The sequence below is a fragment of the Camelina sativa genome, chromosome 12 (assembly GCF_030686135.1).
Source record: "Camelina sativa cultivar CO46 ecotype springtype chromosome 12, ASM3068613v1".
NCBI classification, from domain to species: Eukaryota; Viridiplantae; Streptophyta; class Magnoliopsida; order Brassicales; family Brassicaceae; genus Camelina; species Camelina sativa.
In genome coordinates, this window is record NC_141891.1 from 28,877,508 (window position 1) to 28,896,123 (window position 18,616).

The 18,616-nt window shown below is 36.6% G+C and overlaps 4 protein-coding genes across 4 annotated transcripts; 2 read left to right on the plus strand and 2 right to left on the minus strand.

The window, feature by feature from the left end:
- The first annotated feature begins 1,174 nt into the window (after nucleotides 1–1,174).
- Nucleotides 1,175–7,949, plus strand: LOC104733804 (jacalin-related lectin 41-like). The gene is made up of 5 exons (XM_010453352.3): nucleotides 1,175–1,276; nucleotides 6,004–6,127; nucleotides 6,353–6,781; nucleotides 6,911–7,384; nucleotides 7,521–7,949. Exons 1-5 carry the CDS (start codon nucleotides 1,188–1,190, stop codon nucleotides 7,770–7,772), a joined length of 1,368 nt encoding a protein of 455 aa, XP_010451654.2. The 5' UTR covers nucleotides 1,175–1,187; the 3' UTR covers nucleotides 7,773–7,949.
- A 375-nt stretch (nucleotides 7,950–8,324) lies between these two features.
- Nucleotides 8,325–8,755, plus strand: LOC147931021 (uncharacterized). The gene is made up of 2 exons (XM_087477140.1): nucleotides 8,325–8,336; nucleotides 8,384–8,755. The coding sequence occupies exons 1-2, from the start codon at nucleotides 8,325–8,327 to the stop codon at nucleotides 8,753–8,755; spliced, it is 384 nt and encodes a 127-aa protein (XP_087333266.1).
- Nucleotides 8,756–9,030: 275 nt separating this feature from the next.
- LOC104732562 (receptor-like cytosolic serine/threonine-protein kinase RBK2) lies at nucleotides 9,031–12,013 on the minus strand. The gene is made up of 7 exons (XM_019233427.2): nucleotides 10,994–12,013; nucleotides 10,539–10,790; nucleotides 10,293–10,447; nucleotides 10,122–10,201; nucleotides 9,894–10,029; nucleotides 9,575–9,724; nucleotides 9,031–9,498 (listed from the first exon to the last, which is right to left on the minus strand). Exons 1-7 carry the CDS (start codon nucleotides 11,328–11,330, stop codon nucleotides 9,391–9,393), a joined length of 1,218 nt encoding a protein of 405 aa, XP_019088972.2. The 5' UTR covers nucleotides 11,331–12,013; the 3' UTR covers nucleotides 9,031–9,390.
- Nucleotides 12,014–16,177: 4,164 nt separating this feature from the next.
- On the minus strand, nucleotides 16,178–18,326 carry LOC147931022 (uncharacterized). The gene is made up of 7 exons (XM_087477141.1): nucleotides 18,251–18,326; nucleotides 17,692–17,772; nucleotides 17,544–17,600; nucleotides 17,380–17,439; nucleotides 16,793–17,049; nucleotides 16,402–16,695; nucleotides 16,178–16,327 (listed from the first exon to the last, which is right to left on the minus strand). The coding sequence occupies exons 1-7, from the start codon at nucleotides 18,324–18,326 to the stop codon at nucleotides 16,178–16,180; spliced, it is 975 nt and encodes a 324-aa protein (XP_087333267.1).
- Nucleotides 18,327–18,616: the final 290 nt, after the last annotated feature.

An 18,616-nucleotide genomic window follows, 5' to 3' on the forward strand; every position in this document is an offset into this window, starting at 1 on the left:
AAAAATACATAACATAGTTTATATTATTTATATTATAATATAAAATAAAGAGAAGTACACAATATAGTTTATATTATAGTGATTAAATTATATTATTTAATTTAAAATTATAATCGCGGAGTTATTTCAAATGATCTCCTTTTTAATAAAAAGAAGTACAGAATATAGTTTTTGTAGACTTTATATTTTTAATTAATTATAAATGATTACAAATATGTTATAGATAGGTTATAGATTAATTCATATATTAATGGTTACACCTAAATATTGGGTGCAACCTTAATTGGAGATATTCCAAATTGATAATTGATATATTAATGGTAATAAATAAAATCATGGATCTTTCAAACTGTATTTTCAGAAGATTTTAGTCATATATCAAGTTGTTTCCAAAGATCGTTAAACACAATATTAGAAATTTACTTTCCACAGATTTTATTGATAAACCATAACGTTCAATAAAAATTAGGACCATGAGTTTTGTTTTTATATTATAATTTTAAGACTTACAAACTCAAGCACGAGTTAAATTTTTATATACTCTAGCACGGAAGCTGCTGGACACACTCTAACACGGATTAATAATTTTATATACTCTAACACGGGTTAAAATTAACAATATAAGACTTACATAATACATTTACATTTCATGAATAATATTTACAATAAAAATTATTTGCATAAGTTGCATCCAAATATAATATACAATTACATATATAATATTTTTAAAATAATAAAATGTATTTCAATCGGTGCTGTAGCACGGGTCCAAATCTAGTTTCAAATTATTATGGCATTGGCTACTACGAGGAAACAAGAAAATACTAATAATTTATGGCATCGTGTACCACGAGGAAACAAGAAAATGACTCACCAGATCGTAATTAGTAGGATAACTCCTCGTTTGTAGCTTCTCGTTTGTAATTAAAATAAATATAAAACTGTGTATAAAAGGGGCACCTTCACTATCATCATCACTCCACAAAGCCACATTGGTTCATCGTAACCGCATCATAAGAGGTAATAGTTATAACTTATACATACATAGTATTAGTACTAGTAGTTAAAATTGTTTAATTTAAACCTAAGTACGAGATGCTTATATACTTTGTTTCTAAAAATGCGTAATGATTTAAATTAATTATTGATTATAAGAAAAAATATCTCTAGATTTGAATTGCAACGCGATGGCCCTATTGGTGAAAGCTAAAGGTGGAAATGGAGGGAATGAATGGGATGATGGATTTGATTATGAGGGTGTAACGAAGATACTATTGTAAGCAAAGTAGTTTAAGAACACAAGAATTAAAAGAATCACTCTCTTTTATTGATCTTTAGGAAACTCTTTCAAAACCTAAAGCTTATTTTTGTTCTCTCTAAAACTTATAAGTTATGCCACACATTGGCATCTCCTTATATAGAGAACTTAAACACCAAATCCTATTCCTTTTAGTATATATCTAGATAACTCCTAAATATAACTTGTCATTATCCTAATCCTTTAGAAACCACAACTTGGTAGGATTAGGATTCCTTATGACTCAAGCTTTCTTCAAGCTTAAGTCAACAATCTCCCCTCTAAGCTTGAAGTCAATCTCCTCTAAGTCTTGAACTCCAATTAGCTCCCTCATTTCTTTGAATTTAATTCTCCCCAATGCCTTAGTCAGAATATCAGCCTTCTGTTCTTGTCCAGGGACATGTTCCACCTCTATTTGACCATTTTCAACACACTCTCTTATAAAGTGATACCTTGTGTGAATATGTTTGCTCCTACCGTGAAAAACAGGGTTCTTTGTTAAGGCAATTGCAGACTTGTTGTCCACTCTGATCGTGACCTTCTCTCTTGATATACCAGTGACTTCTTCGAGTAAGTCTTGAAGCCATATGGCCTGCCGAGCTGCCTCTGTTCCGACCATGAATTCGGCCTCACAAAATGACAGCGCCACAGTATCTTGCTTCTGCGAACACCACGAGATTGGGCTTCCTCCAAGATAGAAGATGTGACCAGTGGTGCTTCTTCTGTCGTCTGGATCCACATTGTGGCTACTGTCACTGTAGCCTATCAACCTTGGCACCGTTGTAGCAGACCGTTTGAAAACAAGACCAAAGTTTATAGTACCCTGCAGATATCGTAACACCTGTTTCATCGCAGCACCATGAGAGACTTTGGGATTCTGCATATACCTGCTAAGCACTCCTACACAATATGTTAAGTCTGGTCGTGTGTGGAGCAGGTAGCGAAGACATCCGACATTCTTTCTAAAGCTTGTGGCATCGATATCCTCTTCCTCCTCTGCTTTTGCTAACTTCAAGCCAGGTTCCATAGGCGTAAGAGTTCGGTTGCATTCTTGCATTCCTGCTTGCTCTAAGATCTTCTTAGCATACCGTTGTTGTGTTAATACGATTCCACCCTCAAATTGTCGAACTTCAATTCCCAAGTAGTATGTTAACCTTCCCAGATCGCTCATATCAAACTTGGTTGCCATTTCTTGCTTGAACTCAATGATAACACGAACACTTGTTCCTGAGACAAACAGATCGTCTACATATACTGCAACAATGAGTAGGTTCCCTTTTACTTCCTTGCGATAGACTGATGGCTCTTTAGAACATTTCTTGAACTGCATCTCTACAAGAATTTGGTTTAACTTGTTGTTCCACGCCCTCGGAGCCTGCCTTAATCCATACAAAGCCTTATTTAGTTTATAAACCTTGTCTTCACTTCCCTAACCTCAAAACCTTCTGGCTGTGTGACATAAACGGTTTCTTTCAGCTCACCATGTATGAACGCAGTCTTAACATCTAGGTGATGAATCTCCCAACCGTTAGTTGCTGCAAGATTAAGTAACAACCGTATGGTCTCAATCCTAGCTACTGGAGCAAAGACCTCGTCAAAGTCGACCCCGTACTGTTGAACATAACCTTTGGCCACCAACCGTGCTTTGTATTTGTTGATAGTCCCATCCGAGTTTCGCTTGAGTTTAAATATCCATTTCACACCTATAGGTTTAACTCCAGCTGGTAGGTTTACAAGATTCCACACTTGATTTTTCTTGATTGACAGAAGCTCATCTTCACACGCACATATCCATTCCTTAACATCCTTTGCTTCGAAGTAATTTCTAGGCTCGTTATTTAAACACATGAGTAGAAATTCTCCTTCTTCTTCAGCCAACAGAACATAATCCTGCAGGTACTTCGGTTTTATTGTCTCTCTTGATGATCGTCTTAGTGCAGGTTGTTCTTGACTCGTAGCTTCTTGATCAGCATCAAGGGAACTTTCAGAGAGTCTATCATCGTTTTCTTCATTGATCTCTTGAACACGATCTTCAGTACGACCTGCATCAGATTCTTCTTCATCTTCTTGTTGAATCCCTCGATTCCCAAAAACTCCAAACACGACACTAAAGCTTCCACTCTGTTCTGTAGCTTGACTGTTAGTGTTCCAATTCCACCCCTTTGTTTCATCAAACACTACATCCCTGCTCACAATTATTCTTCGAGTCTGTGGTTCTAGCAGTCTATAGGCCTTAGAACCAGGTTCTGTCCCGAGATGAACTGTAGTCCGAGACCTATCATCTAGTTTGCGGAGATGAGGTTTGTCTACCTTAGCGTATCCGATGCAGCCAAATACTCGGAGGTGGTCAATGTTTGGTTTCTTGTTTCGTAAAGCCTCGTATGGTGTCTTATTATCTAGAGATCTTGTTCCTATCCGATTCAACAAGTAGGTTGAATGTCTGATGGCCTCATCCCATAAATAGTTTGGAACCTGCATGTGCTTCATGATGCTTCTCGTCATCTCTAGTAATGTCCTATTCCTTCTTTCCACAACCCCGTTCTGTTGTGGAGTGTATGGTGCGGTAAGGTGCCTTTTGATCCCGAAGTCTTCACAGAACAGATTGAACTCCTGCGACACAAACTCTCCCCCTCTGTCTGTCCTGAAAGTCTGTATCTTTACCCCTGTTTCTTGTTCTACAACTTGCTTAAATCTCTTAAATTTTTCAAACGCTTCACCCTTTTCTTTGAGTAGAATTGTCCACATATATCTCGAGTGATCATCTATGAGGACAAATATGTATTTGTTTCCAGCAGCGGTGTTAGGCGAGATAGGTCCGCATAAATCACTGTGAATGAGTTCCAACACTGTGTCTGCTCTGTATGAAGTGGCTTTTGGGAACACCCTGCGTGTTTGTTTACCAAGCAGACATGATGAGCATACTTTAGAGTTAACTGTGAACCGTGGTAATCCCTGAGTGAGTTTGTTCTGCATCATTGTCTTCAGTGCTTCAGAGTGTAAGTGTCCCAACCTAGCATGCCACCTACTGAAATCACTTATGGTTTTGGAGACCAAACATGTAGTGTTTTTGATTCCCATGATTACCTTGTACAGCCTGTTGTTGGACCTTACAGACTTGACAAGTAATTTTCCTTGTCGGTCATGCATTGTTAAAGTTCTCCTCGCAGTCTAATATCACACCCTGCTTCTGCTGCTTGACCGAGACTGATGATGTTACTTTTAAGGTCTGGAATAAAGTACACATCTAACATCCGTCTTGGTTCTCCATTGATGTCAATGAACGATATTGCTCCTTTCCCTTTGATGTCGATTCTGGAATCATCACCGAAACGTACCTTTCCTGTGATGGTCTCATCAATTGAATCGAAGTATCTCTTATCACCCGTCATGTGGTTACTAGCACCATTGTCAAGATACCACACATTCTCTCCACTTGTTTTAGTTTCGAATTTGCTTGGTTTACAGTGTTTCTCATTCAAGTACACAACTTCGTGTAACATAAGGGCGTCAGCATCTTGAGTATCGGTGTTATTATCCGGTTCTTGTACTTCCTGCAGTTTCAACAGACGATCAGGGCAGCTTGAGGCGTAATGACCGATCTTGTCACAGCGAAAACACATAATCTTCGAGAGATCTCTTCCTCCATTAGATCTTCCACGACCTCTTCCTCTAAAACCGAAACGTCCTCCTCGTCCTCTGTTCCTAGAATCTCCACTGTAGTCACGGTTTTGGTAAGCTTCCATGTTTGAGTACAGTAACTTGCTTGGATCCTCTTGTTCTGTTTCCTCCTCAAAGATTCTCTCTTCGTATGCCTTCATTCGACCGATAATGTCCTCAAAGCTGGTCTTGTTAAGATCAAGGACTTGTTCTAATGATGCTACGATATGAATATACTTTGACCGAGGAAGACACTTGAGAAATTTTTTCACGATATTGGATTCCTCAATACTTTCTCCAAGTGCTGCAGCTTTTGAAGATATCTCAGATAATTTTCCGGCGAGATCATCAACTTTATCTGTCTCCTTCATCCTAAGTCGGTCAAATTCAGACATTAAGGTCTGCAACCTAGCTTCCTTGACTCGCTCAGCTCCAACGTGCCTTGCCTGAATTGCGTCCCACACCTTTTTTGCAGTGTCTAGTTCCCCAACTTGCAGGATGAGTGCTTCCGGAATTGATTGAAACAACAGAGCTGTCGCCATGTTATTCATATCAGCATCATCCCCTGGAGCCTCGATGATTGGCCAGACTTTGTGTATTTTAAGAAGGATCCGCATCTTCATGGACCAGACCGTGTAGTTTGTGGAATTCAACATTGGACACTTGAGAGAGGAAGAGGATCCTCCTCCATCAACAGGTTTCGAAGTCTCAACGATCTCTCCCATAGGTTTGATATCTCCCATCGCTCTAATACCAATTATTGTAAGCAAAGTAGTTTAAGAACACAAGAATTAAAAGAATCACTCTCTTTTATTGATTTTTAGGAAACTCTCTCGAAACCTAAAGCTTATTCTTGTTCTCTCTAAAACTTATAAGTTATGCCACACATTGGCATCTCCTTATATAGAGAACTTAAACACCAAATCCTATTCCTTTTAGTATATATCTAGATAACTCCTAAATATAACTTGTCATTATCCTAATCCTTTAGAAACCACAACTTGGTAGGATTAGGATTCCTTATGACTCAAGCTTTCTTCAAGCTTAAGTCAACAGATACATGTACGAGCTGGTTCTGATGGCATTCAGTACATCAAGTTTGACTATGTCAAGGCCGGAAAAACAATTTCTGGACCAATCCATGGTGTCTCTGGTCTTGGTATGACACAAACGGTATGTATTGTGTCTGAACTTAATTTATATATCTTAACTAAGAATGTGGTAGTCTAGTGGTTAGCACTTGGAGTTGGTTCCACTATGTCCTAGTTTGATTTTACTTTGGGAGGAGCCGAGGAGGGGTATTTCGAAAAAGAGATCAATTAAGGTCTAGGTCCAAACTTGGAGGTTAAACAGAAAAAACTTTATAAATCATAATTTTTGGTGTTTTTTCTTTGGCAGCTTGAGATTAACCATTTGCAAAAGGAATATCTGGTATCCGTTGAGGGTTACTACGACAAAACTACGGGAGTGATTCAATCAATCCAATTCAAAACTAACGAGCAAACTTCTGATTTGATGGGGTTCAACAAGGGTACTAAGTTTTCACCAGGTTCCATGAGGAGAAAAATCATTGGGTTCCATGGCTTTTCTGACAAGAATGTGCACTCTCTTGGAGCATATTTCATCAGGATTCCTGCAACCAAATCGGCTATGCAAGGTGGTCAAACCACGGGGAGAAGTTATGATCATGGTGGTGACTATGATGGCATAAGAAAAGTGTACGTTACACATGATGGCACTTCAATAAGGAATATGAGGGTGGACTATGACAAAGGCGGTCAAGTGGAATGCTATGAGTACGGTGACAAGATCGGATTAGGAGATGAGGTTATTCTAATTTCCAAAGCTCTAATTATATATTGGTTTACTATTGATATGTTAATTTGTTTAAACATGCACAAATCTCTTATTATATCAAGATTTCCTGAACCTTTTTAATTGTTGTTATTATTACAGTATCTCCGAATGAAATTATCCACGATTACGGTGAATTATCCATACGAATGTATCTTATCCGTAGAAGGAAGCTACGCAAACACCCAACCTTACGGATGTATTGTCCTTAGGTCTTTCAAAACATCAAATGGGAGAACCTTAGTAGTGGGAACAGTGGCTGGTACCAAGTTCTCCCTGCAGAGCGAAGGCAATGCTATTGTTGGATTCCATGGACGGGTAGGTTCTTGTGTTGATAGTATCGGGGCATATTACGCTCCCTTTACTCCCTCTCCTCCTCCTACAGAGAAACTAGAGGGACAAGGTGGTGCTGGAGGAGAGTCTTGGGACGATGGTGCTTTCCAAAATGTGAGGAAGGTATACATAGGACAAGGCGAGTATGGTATCGTCTCTGTTAAGTTCGAGTACGAGAACGACACTGGTGAGGTGGTTGTTGGAGGTGAACATGGAAAGACGACTTTGCTTGGATACGAAGAGGTGATGATTACTCCTTAATTAATTTACTTGTTTTTGTTTAAAATTATACTATATATATAGATAAAGTTCTTGAGTTATATATATTTCTCCTAATCTCAAAAACAATTAAGTTTAATTAATATTTTACACTTCATAGTTTGAGCTGGATTATCCAAGTGAATACATCACGTCAGTAGAGGCTTGCCACGACAAGGTTATGGGAGCTGAAACAGGAGTTATAACGATGGTTAGGTTCAAGACAAACAAACGCACCTCTCCACCCTTTGGACTTGAAGCTGGTGTCAACTTTGTCCTCAAGAAGGAAGGTCACAAGATCAATGGGTTCCATGGAAAATCTAGTACTATACTTCATCAGATTGGGGTTCATGTCGTTCCCATCACTGAGTGACCATCCACAGCTACCTTCATTATCGATTGAACAATCCTCTGTCAAAGTTTGGTTTTTGTTGCTTTTATATATAAATCTGTATTAATTATTCTCCTCGTCTGCTTGTTGTTTGTGTTCCATATTATGCATCGTTAACCTATTTCACTTTTCAGATAATAATAAGACAATCATGTCATCCATGTCGTTGTTGAAAATTTTATAATTAATATTACTATAATTCATATACTGTCCTACAAAAAAACATAATGAAATCCCTATTATATTTTCGACACAAATCTTGGTAGAAAAAAATTTCTACTTTGAAAAATAGAGATGGTAAAAAAATCTAGAAATTTTTCCATACAAAGTCAGTAGAAATTTGAAAAGAGTTCGGTTGGGAAAAAAAAAAAAAGGAAAAAACCAATTAGTACGTTAGGAATTCTGTAGGGAAAAAACCAATTAGTACGTTAGGGAATTCTGTAATAAAAAAACTTCGAAAACGAGTTTGTAAAATGAAAGCCATGAACCACTTTTAAGAGCTCATAAAATAAATCTTCAACGGTTGGGTTTACCATGGATTGTTTGGTCAATCTGGAAAGACAGAAATAAAAAAAGTTTTTCAAGGTTTTCAGGCAGAGCCTATTGAGGTTTTTAATCAGGCGGCTTTTGAAAAATTGTTATGGGAGGAGGCTAAATCTTATCATGCGGTTCCCTTAGATCCTCTACCTCTGGAGACTCGGGTTTCAGTCTCCCGATGTCAGGTTGATGGATCTTGGAAGATTTCAGATCCTTTGGAAGGCTTAGGATGGTGGTTTGGTAGCAGTGAAGATACTACGTTGTTACTAGGAGCACGTAGTCAGCGACGTGGCCCCTCACCTTTACATTCGGAGTTACAGGCGCTGATTTGGGCGATGAAATCCCTTTTGGAGTCAGGTGTTGATTGTCAGATTTTTGAGTCGGATTATGCTGAGTTGGTGGCGATGGTGCATTGTCCTGATGAATGATCAGCTTTCTCCAATTTGTTGGATAGGTTCAGTTTGCTTCGTTCATCCTTCCCGTCTTTCACGCTCTCGAAGATCCCGCGCACATCCAATGTATGGGCAGATTGTCTCGCCGTTGTTCAAGATTTTTATTTACTGCAACTTCTTTTGTAAACTCTTATCCTCCAGTTTGGGCTACCAACTTTGAAGTTATTTTTTAATTTAATGTTTGGTTGATAAAAAAAAAAAAAAATCTTCAACAATAAAAAAAAAAAAAATTATTAGTCCCACTAATGTGATTTAAACATTATAAATACATCATTTTATTGAATGCTCTGTTTGTCTGTCCTCCCCTCCTAGGGAGACTTGTACTTTTTAACTGGGATATGGCCTTTGCTTTTGAATACATGTAATGTATAGATCTCTAATAAATTACACAAAATTCACAACGAATACTAATTATACGCGATACCACAGCCATTAACATCTTACTGTTGACGAGAGATCCATGATACTTATTTATCACCAACAAAAGTGATAAGAGGCTTAGTGATCTCTTTCCTCTAGTTTCTTTCCCCTTTGTTGTGCTTGAAGATATCTATTTTTTTTCTTTATAGCAAAAAATACTTTACACGTGGGAGAGCTTCGTAGATTTTTTACTAAACTCTCTTGCCAGTTTCATCTCTGAAAGCTTTCCTATAAAAGGGAACTTTGCATTTCATGATGCACTTGAGATCGTTCAAGTTTCCTTTGAGGATCTCAACAACCTAATGAAGACAAAATATATCATAACCAATGTGGTTTCTTACTTGTTCAACAAGAAAATTGGGCCAGGTTAGATACCTGACTCATCCCTGGCCTCTCTATTGATGATTGTTGGATTGATAATGCAGCAGCCAAAAGTACAAGTTTTATCTGCCTCCACTCGTACTCACCCGCCAGTGATGGATCTATTAGCTCTCTAATTTTGTTCTTCTTCATCAATGGTTTTGCCTAAGAAACAAAAAGGGAAGGAACTAAGAACAAATGTGCAATTTCAACCCGGCCATGGTGGCACAGTTTGCTTTAACCATGCTAGCTTGCGTGAAACTATTTCTCAAGGGTTTGCTCATCCCGACATTAGTCAGGTGCTTTTGTCTGAAAAATAAAAGGAAGAACTTACCCATAGAACAAGACTTTGCTTGGAGTAATCAAGAGCTCGTCGTCCAGTAACTAGTTCCAGTAAAAGTACACCCAAGGCGAATACATCAGTCTTTTCATCTACTATCCCGTGTGTTAAGTACTCCGGAGCAAGATATCTGAAACAAAGGACACAAAATCTATCTCTAAGACCTCCTTGCTAAAAACCAATATCCAAGAAAGAAAGAATATGCTTAAAGCCTAGACTCACCCGAATGTACCCTCAAACTTTGAAACAATATGGTGTGTCCAGTGTTCAGGTAGCCACTTCGCAAGGCCAAAGTCACATATCTATAACCCCAAGACATTTTCATTACAAGGAAATAATTAAAAGTGTATGTTTTTACTGTCAGAACATCATTTAGGGTAATAGGTATCATACCTGAGGTGAAAAATCATGTGTGAGAAGAATGTTTGCCGCTTTAATATCTCTATGTATAATTCTCCTGTGGCATCCTTTATGAAGATACACTAGTCCCTCTGCAATTCCCAATGCTATCTTGTACCTAATGCTCCATTTCATCTTCTCCTTGGAACCTATAATATCATTAAACAATTGATAAATACAATAACAATTAAGAATGTAAGTAATTAGAGAGAAAGAAGGTAATTAAAAAAGAGGACATACTATAAAGCATTGAAGCTAAGCTGCCATGAGGTGATAACTCAAGAACAAGATGCATTCCTCCTTCGACCCCATAGCCTAAAAGCTTAGCTATATTTGGATGGTTAACATGTGCCATTATACCCATCTCCGTTAGAAAATCCACAACGATCTCTTCGCTATTTCCTCGCATCAGCCGTTTTATCGCTACCATTTGTCCATTTGGTAACGTCCCCTTGTAAACTTCAGCATAACCCCCTTTCCCAATTAGATTTTCTGCTCACAAAATATTTCAACAAAATTAAATGAAAAATTTTCCACCTATCCTTAACAACACATTCATGACCCAAATTTACTTCAAAACAAACAAAATTCACCTAAAATGGATTGCTAATGTTTACAGTCCAAAATTGGATTCAGAATACGAACTGCAACAAAAACATTCAAACCTATGGAGACAAATGAGATTTGGTACGAACCTAAAGCGAAATTGTTTGTAGCAGACTTGAGGTCAGAGAAGGTGAAGATTCTTCTAGGAGAGTGTAGAAGAAAGTGAGAATCATTGGAGCCAAATCTGAAACTCTCCCTCATGCTATTGCATCTTCTCAAAGAGCTCTGGATAACGCCATTGTTGTGAAACGGAATCTTGAGATTTTCAAGAGACTTCTTGGATCTGCTTCTGAGAAGCTGAACCATCTTGCGGAAACGAGAAGAAGAAGAAGGGTTCTTTACCGTCTCCGAGGAGCTACCAAACTCTTCCGTTCTGAAGAACTCTTCGAGAACTCCGCTCGGTGAAGAAGAATCTGGAACTTTCATTGCAATGCTCTGAAGAAGAAGAAAGACAAAACTGGTTTGAATTTGGACAGACACATTTTAGCATCTAATTTTGAACTTGAAGCGGCGCATTTTTTTTTAATTTTCCGCGAAAAAAGGTAAAATTATTAATTCTTCCTTTTCCCCTTTCTAATTAAAAAATTCTTTTTTTGTTGTTGTTGTTGTTGTAAAAGACATAGAAATTTTGCAAGCAAAGTTAAGCAAAAAACATCAAAGGAGAGAGAAGAATGTCCGAAGCGATAGTGAATGTTTAAGGCAACAACCGTAGCTAGTGCACCGACAAATGTTTATTCGTTTATGAAACTATTTTCTATAAACCATTTTTGGTAAGGAAGTGACACAAGTACACATTGTGCATGAGAAATTAAACAACATATCTCTTGTTTATTATATTCAAAAAAAATGATGGACAATATCTAAGAAACACATATTTTAGAGAAAGGAAAATGTCCGAACATTAACCAATTCAAAAATGTTTTTTACTCATATCAAACCAATTTTATTTCGATCATTGAATTAATATCAAATGTAGCCAAGAACTGATGAAGAGTAACCAAGAAATAAATTATTAAGAAAATAAAAAATTCAATTCGACATAAAAAGAAGATGATGAGGAAGAAAATAAGAAAAGCAGAAAAAACATCTTAAATTAGAAAATATACCATGAAAGAAGAGAAACTAAGTATGTCTGAAACTCAATATATTCTGCTGGATGAAGTGAGCTAGAGAGAGTTAATTGTGGAGAGTGGAGACTATCACTTCAGGTGTGATAAACCATCGCTTTCTTAATTACCAAAATATATAGGACAGTCAAATTAATGTCTGTCCTCTTTCAATGATCACGATGAAAGAAATAGGAAGAAATAGAACTTGAAATAGGCAAGAAAATAAATAAATTACGATATGTGAATTAGATATATATTTTACAGGAGACCTGAAAATTAAACTTAAAGAAAAAAAAATCTTCTGTGTTAGAAGGATTTGCACTTGCAAAAACAAGAAAAAAATAATTTAGTTTTTATAACACTTTTTATATTGACGTTTTTTCCTTCTAATGTGCAATGCACTTAGAAAAACTATTTTAGTGGTATTTTAGTAATATTAAATTATGATATTTTTAGAATAAAAACTTATTTTAGTGGTATTTATGATAATTGCCCCTTAGAAAATCCTTATATAATATTGACGAAATTATAAAACGTTTGAAACACTTTAAACCAATCCTCCTAATAGAGTCAAAATGAGAAATTTTTTTTATGGGTACACTTTGGTAAATATGAAAAAGCCATGAATGATAAATTATATCTTTGAATTAGAGTGTTCTCCTCAAGACACGTTAGTAATTTACCCAAGAGAATGTTAAGGTTTGTATCTAATTCCATGAAAGAATTGACAAAATTTTATGATGGTTAACCAAAAGAGTGCAAATGCTATTTCCAATCAATAATTTATCAATCGGGTAGATAAAATCTTAGAAAGGTGGTGATTGAACTAGATGTTTGGGCTGAATTTCACAAAACTTCAAGTTGGTGCAAATAATCTATTAGAACTCCAAAAGAATCGGTTAGATATCTCGTCACTCCATATTGGACTAGACACTATATGCTTTTACTTTATAGACAATGCATTGTCGTATTAGACACGTACATGTATGGATATAGATAATGATGAGGCTATCGTAGATCCACCAATCTCCTAATAAGTAGTATAAATTACTTATAACGTATCTACCAAACTGCATTCATTTTAGAGTAATTAATGGATTTTTCTTCCAGGAGAAGTTACATTAATATAAGACTAAACAATCATTTGATTGTCATTAGTTGTTGTTACGTCTTACGTGGTACAAATAATACCGAAGCATACTTTACGAGCAAATCAAGGCATAATTATTATGACCATCACTTGTTAATCGTTTTTTTTTTTTGTTTGCTTTCTTGTTTCTTTTCAGTACGATCGACTTACATTTTCAATAATTTACTAAGCTATTGGTTACGAAATCTTGAAATTTATGTGGAGATTCAAATCAAACCAAGACATTGTAGTTAGCTTAAAATACTAGTATATTTTTTTTCTTTCTTTATAGTTTCTATATCAACTTAGAAATACGATAATTTTCACCAAGTTTGGATGGTTAACGACTTAACGTGAACTTTTAATTTATATACTAGGTGTCGTTTTATAGGGTCACGAACTCAGTTCTAATAAGTTATTTCCTCTCATTTGGTTTTTGTTTTTTCTCGTACAAGCTTGTTTTCCTCTAATACATATTTTTGCATATCAAATTGATAAATATATAAAAATACTGGATATAATTTCAACAGTGTTACCACTTACCAATGGCCCCCTCTGGTCAGTGATTCATCAATATGTCTTCCTACTGCAAAGTTTTATTTTGTGAATTAAACTTTGAACTTTTTTTTTTTTAACAAAGATTTGATTTCATTTTTTCATAAAGCCTAGCATAGAGAAAATGATTCATAGATCCAAAGTTTTAAAGTACAACATAAACACTACAACACAAATGCGTATTGATAGCACCACAAAACGCTATTATATGCATAAGATAGTGTTTCCCTAAACGCGTGTCGCTGCTATCTTAGACCCCCATCTAATATAGCGTTAATTTCCGTGCTATCTTTAAACCAGTAAATGATAGCACTAATATAAGATGCTATAATATTATTTATGGTAGCGTCTATTATGTGTCATGTTATGGATTATTATTGCAATGCTTTTGTGCAATTATAAATTGGATGATAACTATTTTTTACCGCTATTTTATAGTTTATATTAGCGTGAGTATTGCGCTATAATAATGTTAGTAGTACGCTTTTATAATTTAATTATATAATATTATTACTAATTAATATTTATATTCTATAGCAAATTGTAGAAATAATTCATACATAATACTTAAAATATTTTAACAAACACAAGTTCAAACTCTTAGATAAACTTAAAAACCATGATATTCATAATTAAGTCAATAGGGAGAGAAGGAGAGTAAAAACTAGGAAAGTTTCAGATGACTTCAATCATGTGAGCACATAACAACTCTGTTCTCCGGCCATGCAATAGAAGTACCCAGCGCCTCTTCCATTGTCTCGATTTCAGATATTGTTCTCCACACTACTGCATTGTTGATCTTCACAACATCTACCCAAACTCGAACTGCATTTGGATCCAAGGGTACGAAGTGGACAGTGTGGTATGGATCATTTGAAGCCCATCGTCCTTCAGCAACAACCCTGTTACTTCCGCTAATATCCATAAGCTTGCATTTCTCATTATCTTTTGACGACATTCCGCTGCGGAGTAGAGAAATAACCAACCAATACAACTTAACATTTCAGAGTTTCAACATTGGAATATAGATAACCAAGGAATATCAAACAACAGTTCAATGAAATATTGATAGAGTTCAAGGAAATTACCTTTGATTTTCAGAGAGGAGATTGTGGAGGTTGTTTAGTTTCCTTTACAGGAGCTTTTCGAGTTGGTTGAGATGTTTGAGTAGCAATTGGTCCAACTGTAGAAGTCTTTGGAGTTTCTGGATATTTCTCAAGAGAAGGCGATGGACCTGATGACGACTTATTCATGGAAGTACTCTTGGCAGGAGACTTTCAACCTTGTGGAAATTTATGAGTAGATGCTTTTGTGTGTGTTTCATTCACCACTCTGTTGGCAGGCCAAGCTACGAAAGCATGTAACGTCTTCTCCATGTTTGTCATGTCCGGTGTAGACCTCCATAGAAATGCATGAGTTGATAGTACCACATCCACATAAATTTTCACAGCAACTGGTCCGATGGGAATACCATTAACCATAGCTTGAGGGTCTCTCGACTGCCAACGGCCTTCAGCAACAGGATTGTCACCTGTAACCCAATCCATCAGAGTGCATCTGTTCTTCGAACTTACATATGGGCTATGTGAAACACAAAAACATTAACAACCCAGTCTCAAAGGCAAAAAAAACCATTATCAATAAACTAATACCATTCTCATTACCATCAAAAATTCAAAGATAAGTCAAAATAATGAAATAGTTAAGAAACCATTACCTTTGGCACAGCCTTGTCGTCACTGACCTTTTCATCTCCATCAACACAACTATCTGCCTCCCACGCAATAATATGACCAACAGCCTCCTCCATAATTTTTATGTTTGTTGTAGGTCTCCAAAGAAATGCATCTGGGATGATGGCAGATTCCATTAACACTTTCACAGTGTTAGGTCCTAATGGAATTTCATTCACATACTCCTCAGTATCAGTCGAAAGAAGACGGCCCTCAGTGACAGTTTCCTCAGTTCCAGTCCAATCAACCAAGAGACACTTAGGTGGTACTGATTTGTTAACACTCTACGAAATGGAAATAGTACTTATTCATTTGATTGAGTATTTAAAGGGAACAAAGAAGAGATATTAGTGACTTACTCTTGGAGCTGAGGTTTCACCTTGCTCATCTTCTCCCTATTACAAAATGGTAGTGTAAATGTTAAATAAATATTTTATCTTACTCAAATCAGAAGTTAATCATAATAAGATATTTGTGATAAATGCTTACCGGGTTATTCATTCTCAGTATAATTTCCTCTAACTCTTGAACCTTCTTTTGTAAGTGAGCTTGGTTGTCTTGCATTTGATTCATATATTCAGACTTGTCTTGCATTAACCGACTTGGATTATCAGGTCCTAATATTTGAGTGAGTGTATCGTTCTTACCTAGAGTTGATGTTGATGCGGAAGGAGCGCCACTATCAACATCCTTTGCTGTTCTCTGAACAACAATAATATAAATTCGTAAATGTAATCTTAACCGACTTTATATAACTGAAAGAAATTGAAAGCAAACTTCTACACTTACTATCTTTTCAGCAGCCTGGTTATTAACCGGAGTCCCATCTTTTTTTGTTTGTGACTTGACCCACACTTTCAGCCTTGTTACTTGATTGGGTTCAAATGAGCTCTTTTTCTATAAAAAAAAATAGAATCAACCATATACCATTCATTTATAAATCACAATAGAATAAAAAGAATTATACTTACCATTTCTTCAATCAGTCGAACCATTCCGTTACGGCTAACAGTGTGAGGAATCTGTTTCTGCCGTCTCTCCTTGTATGAATCACTCAGAGCCTTAAAAGCTGAGCTAGTTTTATGGTTGACAAATTTACGCCACTCTTCTGGGTGAATGTTCTTCGGTTTCAGCTGCATCATATCCTTCATGGTCTTGGCCTTCCTAATCTGTGTTACTACACGTGATTTGGAAGCTCTCCAAAGACATCCCATTTGCCTGAACACAACAGTCTTTTGATACTCCTCATCTAATTCAAATATTGCCTGCATTTAGTAACCATATAAAAAACCATTGTTAGAATCTTTAGATAAAAACTTAGAATATTTAGCAAACGCAAACACATTTTGAAGAAACATTAACCTGAATAGATTTCCAGAGGACTGTTTTGATGTTTTCGCCAACCTTTCTCCAATCATCGATTATTATAGCAACATGTTCCCTTACCAATGGACCCAGGTATGATGACAGCTTCACTGAACCTGGTCCACATGGTTCACCAAATTCAGTGAAATCAACTGGTTCTCGTCTAGCTGGATCCCTGGCTATATGTTTCATCCTAGTAGGTCCACACCTTCTCTTAGATGGAGGCTGCACCTCTCTCATATGCAGGATCAGCTCTATATTTGAAGTAGTATGAAAGCAAACTAACATAAACACATCTTATATAATCCAAGAGCACCCAGTTAAACACAACCTACATATTGATACTCCATACCTTCGAAGATGAACCCATGCCTTGTCCAACATTTTATGTTTAAACCTTATGAAAAGGTTTAACATGTTTATTAAACTCACAGCCAAAAGCAATCAAACAAGCACACAAGAAGAACATCTTAATCGCATAGACATAACAATCGTAACAAACAGAAGAATAACAACTTAAACTCAAAGCCACAAGCAGTTAAACAAACACACAAGAACAAATGCCTCAACGAGATGATTCTTACCTCTACAAACAAATGCCTCAACGAGATGATTCTCTTTGTTATAGATCCTCTTCGTTATCCCTTTATTGAAAACATATACAAATTTAGTAAGTAAAAATGAGACCAACTCAAGGAGATGGAAAATCTAATCGAGGTATATATTGGTGAAATCTGTACCTTCTGACTTGCTGCACAGTGAACCCTAATCTGAACGGCGGAGCAGATAACTGAAGCCTTCGAACCTTGAAATCAGATACAAATTAAGTAAGTACAAAAGAAAATAACAGAAGCTGAATGAAAAGCTAATCGATTTATCGAAGACTGAACCCTAACTTGAACGGCGGAGATGACGAGTGAAGCCGTCGAAGGTCGAGGTTATCGCCGGCGACAAGTTCGTGACGAAATGAATTGGATCTGTCGGAGAAATCGAAGAGACAGAGAGATGAGAGATGTCAGAGACAACAAAGAGTGTCGTGTTTTTTTTTTTTCAGATCTGATTTTTCTTTCTAGCAAAAAAAAAAAAAAAACTATCTTTTATCACTAACTAAGGCACTCAAATCTGCCAAATATTACTAAGTATTGGCGCCTATAGTGGCATAGCAGAATTTTGGGCTCCAAAACTTAATTTTGGTTTCCCGCATAGTGAAAATACGGTTTAGCACTAACTTAATGATGTAATATAGTATCCCAACAAAGCTAACCATCTATAATAACAGTATCCTAAATCTTGCTATCCTCCTGTGCTATCAATACGCATTTGTGTTGTAGTGAAAGAAAGGGCATTCACCAATGCCAAAAAAATAGATAAAAGTGATCGACATAGAGACCAAGAGAGCTTTAAGGCAAAGGCTAAGAAGCGGTTTGACATATGTGAGATCAAGGTTTGTCGAACAGTCTTCCATGAGTAGATCACTGGTAGACAAGTTGGTCATTGTCACAAGACTAAATGACATTGATAATGTAGTCATGGCCGTGAGTCTCGCCGGCACGAGAAGAGCTACTTGAAGTAGAGCATAGGCCAAACCATGGGAGATTATTGTTTTATAATCTGGTGGAGCATGTTTTGTAACACTAACTAAAGAATCTGAACCTTCCTTAAGGCAAGCTAATGCTTATGGGATCCAGATCGTAGAAGTGATGGCAACAAGGTGCAAGATATATAGCAGCCTTACTATCACAGTAGAGATCAACAAGTGCCAAATGATTTATATGGAGACTAAGAAGAAGACCTTGAGCCACAAATTCCCAAACCGTGTAT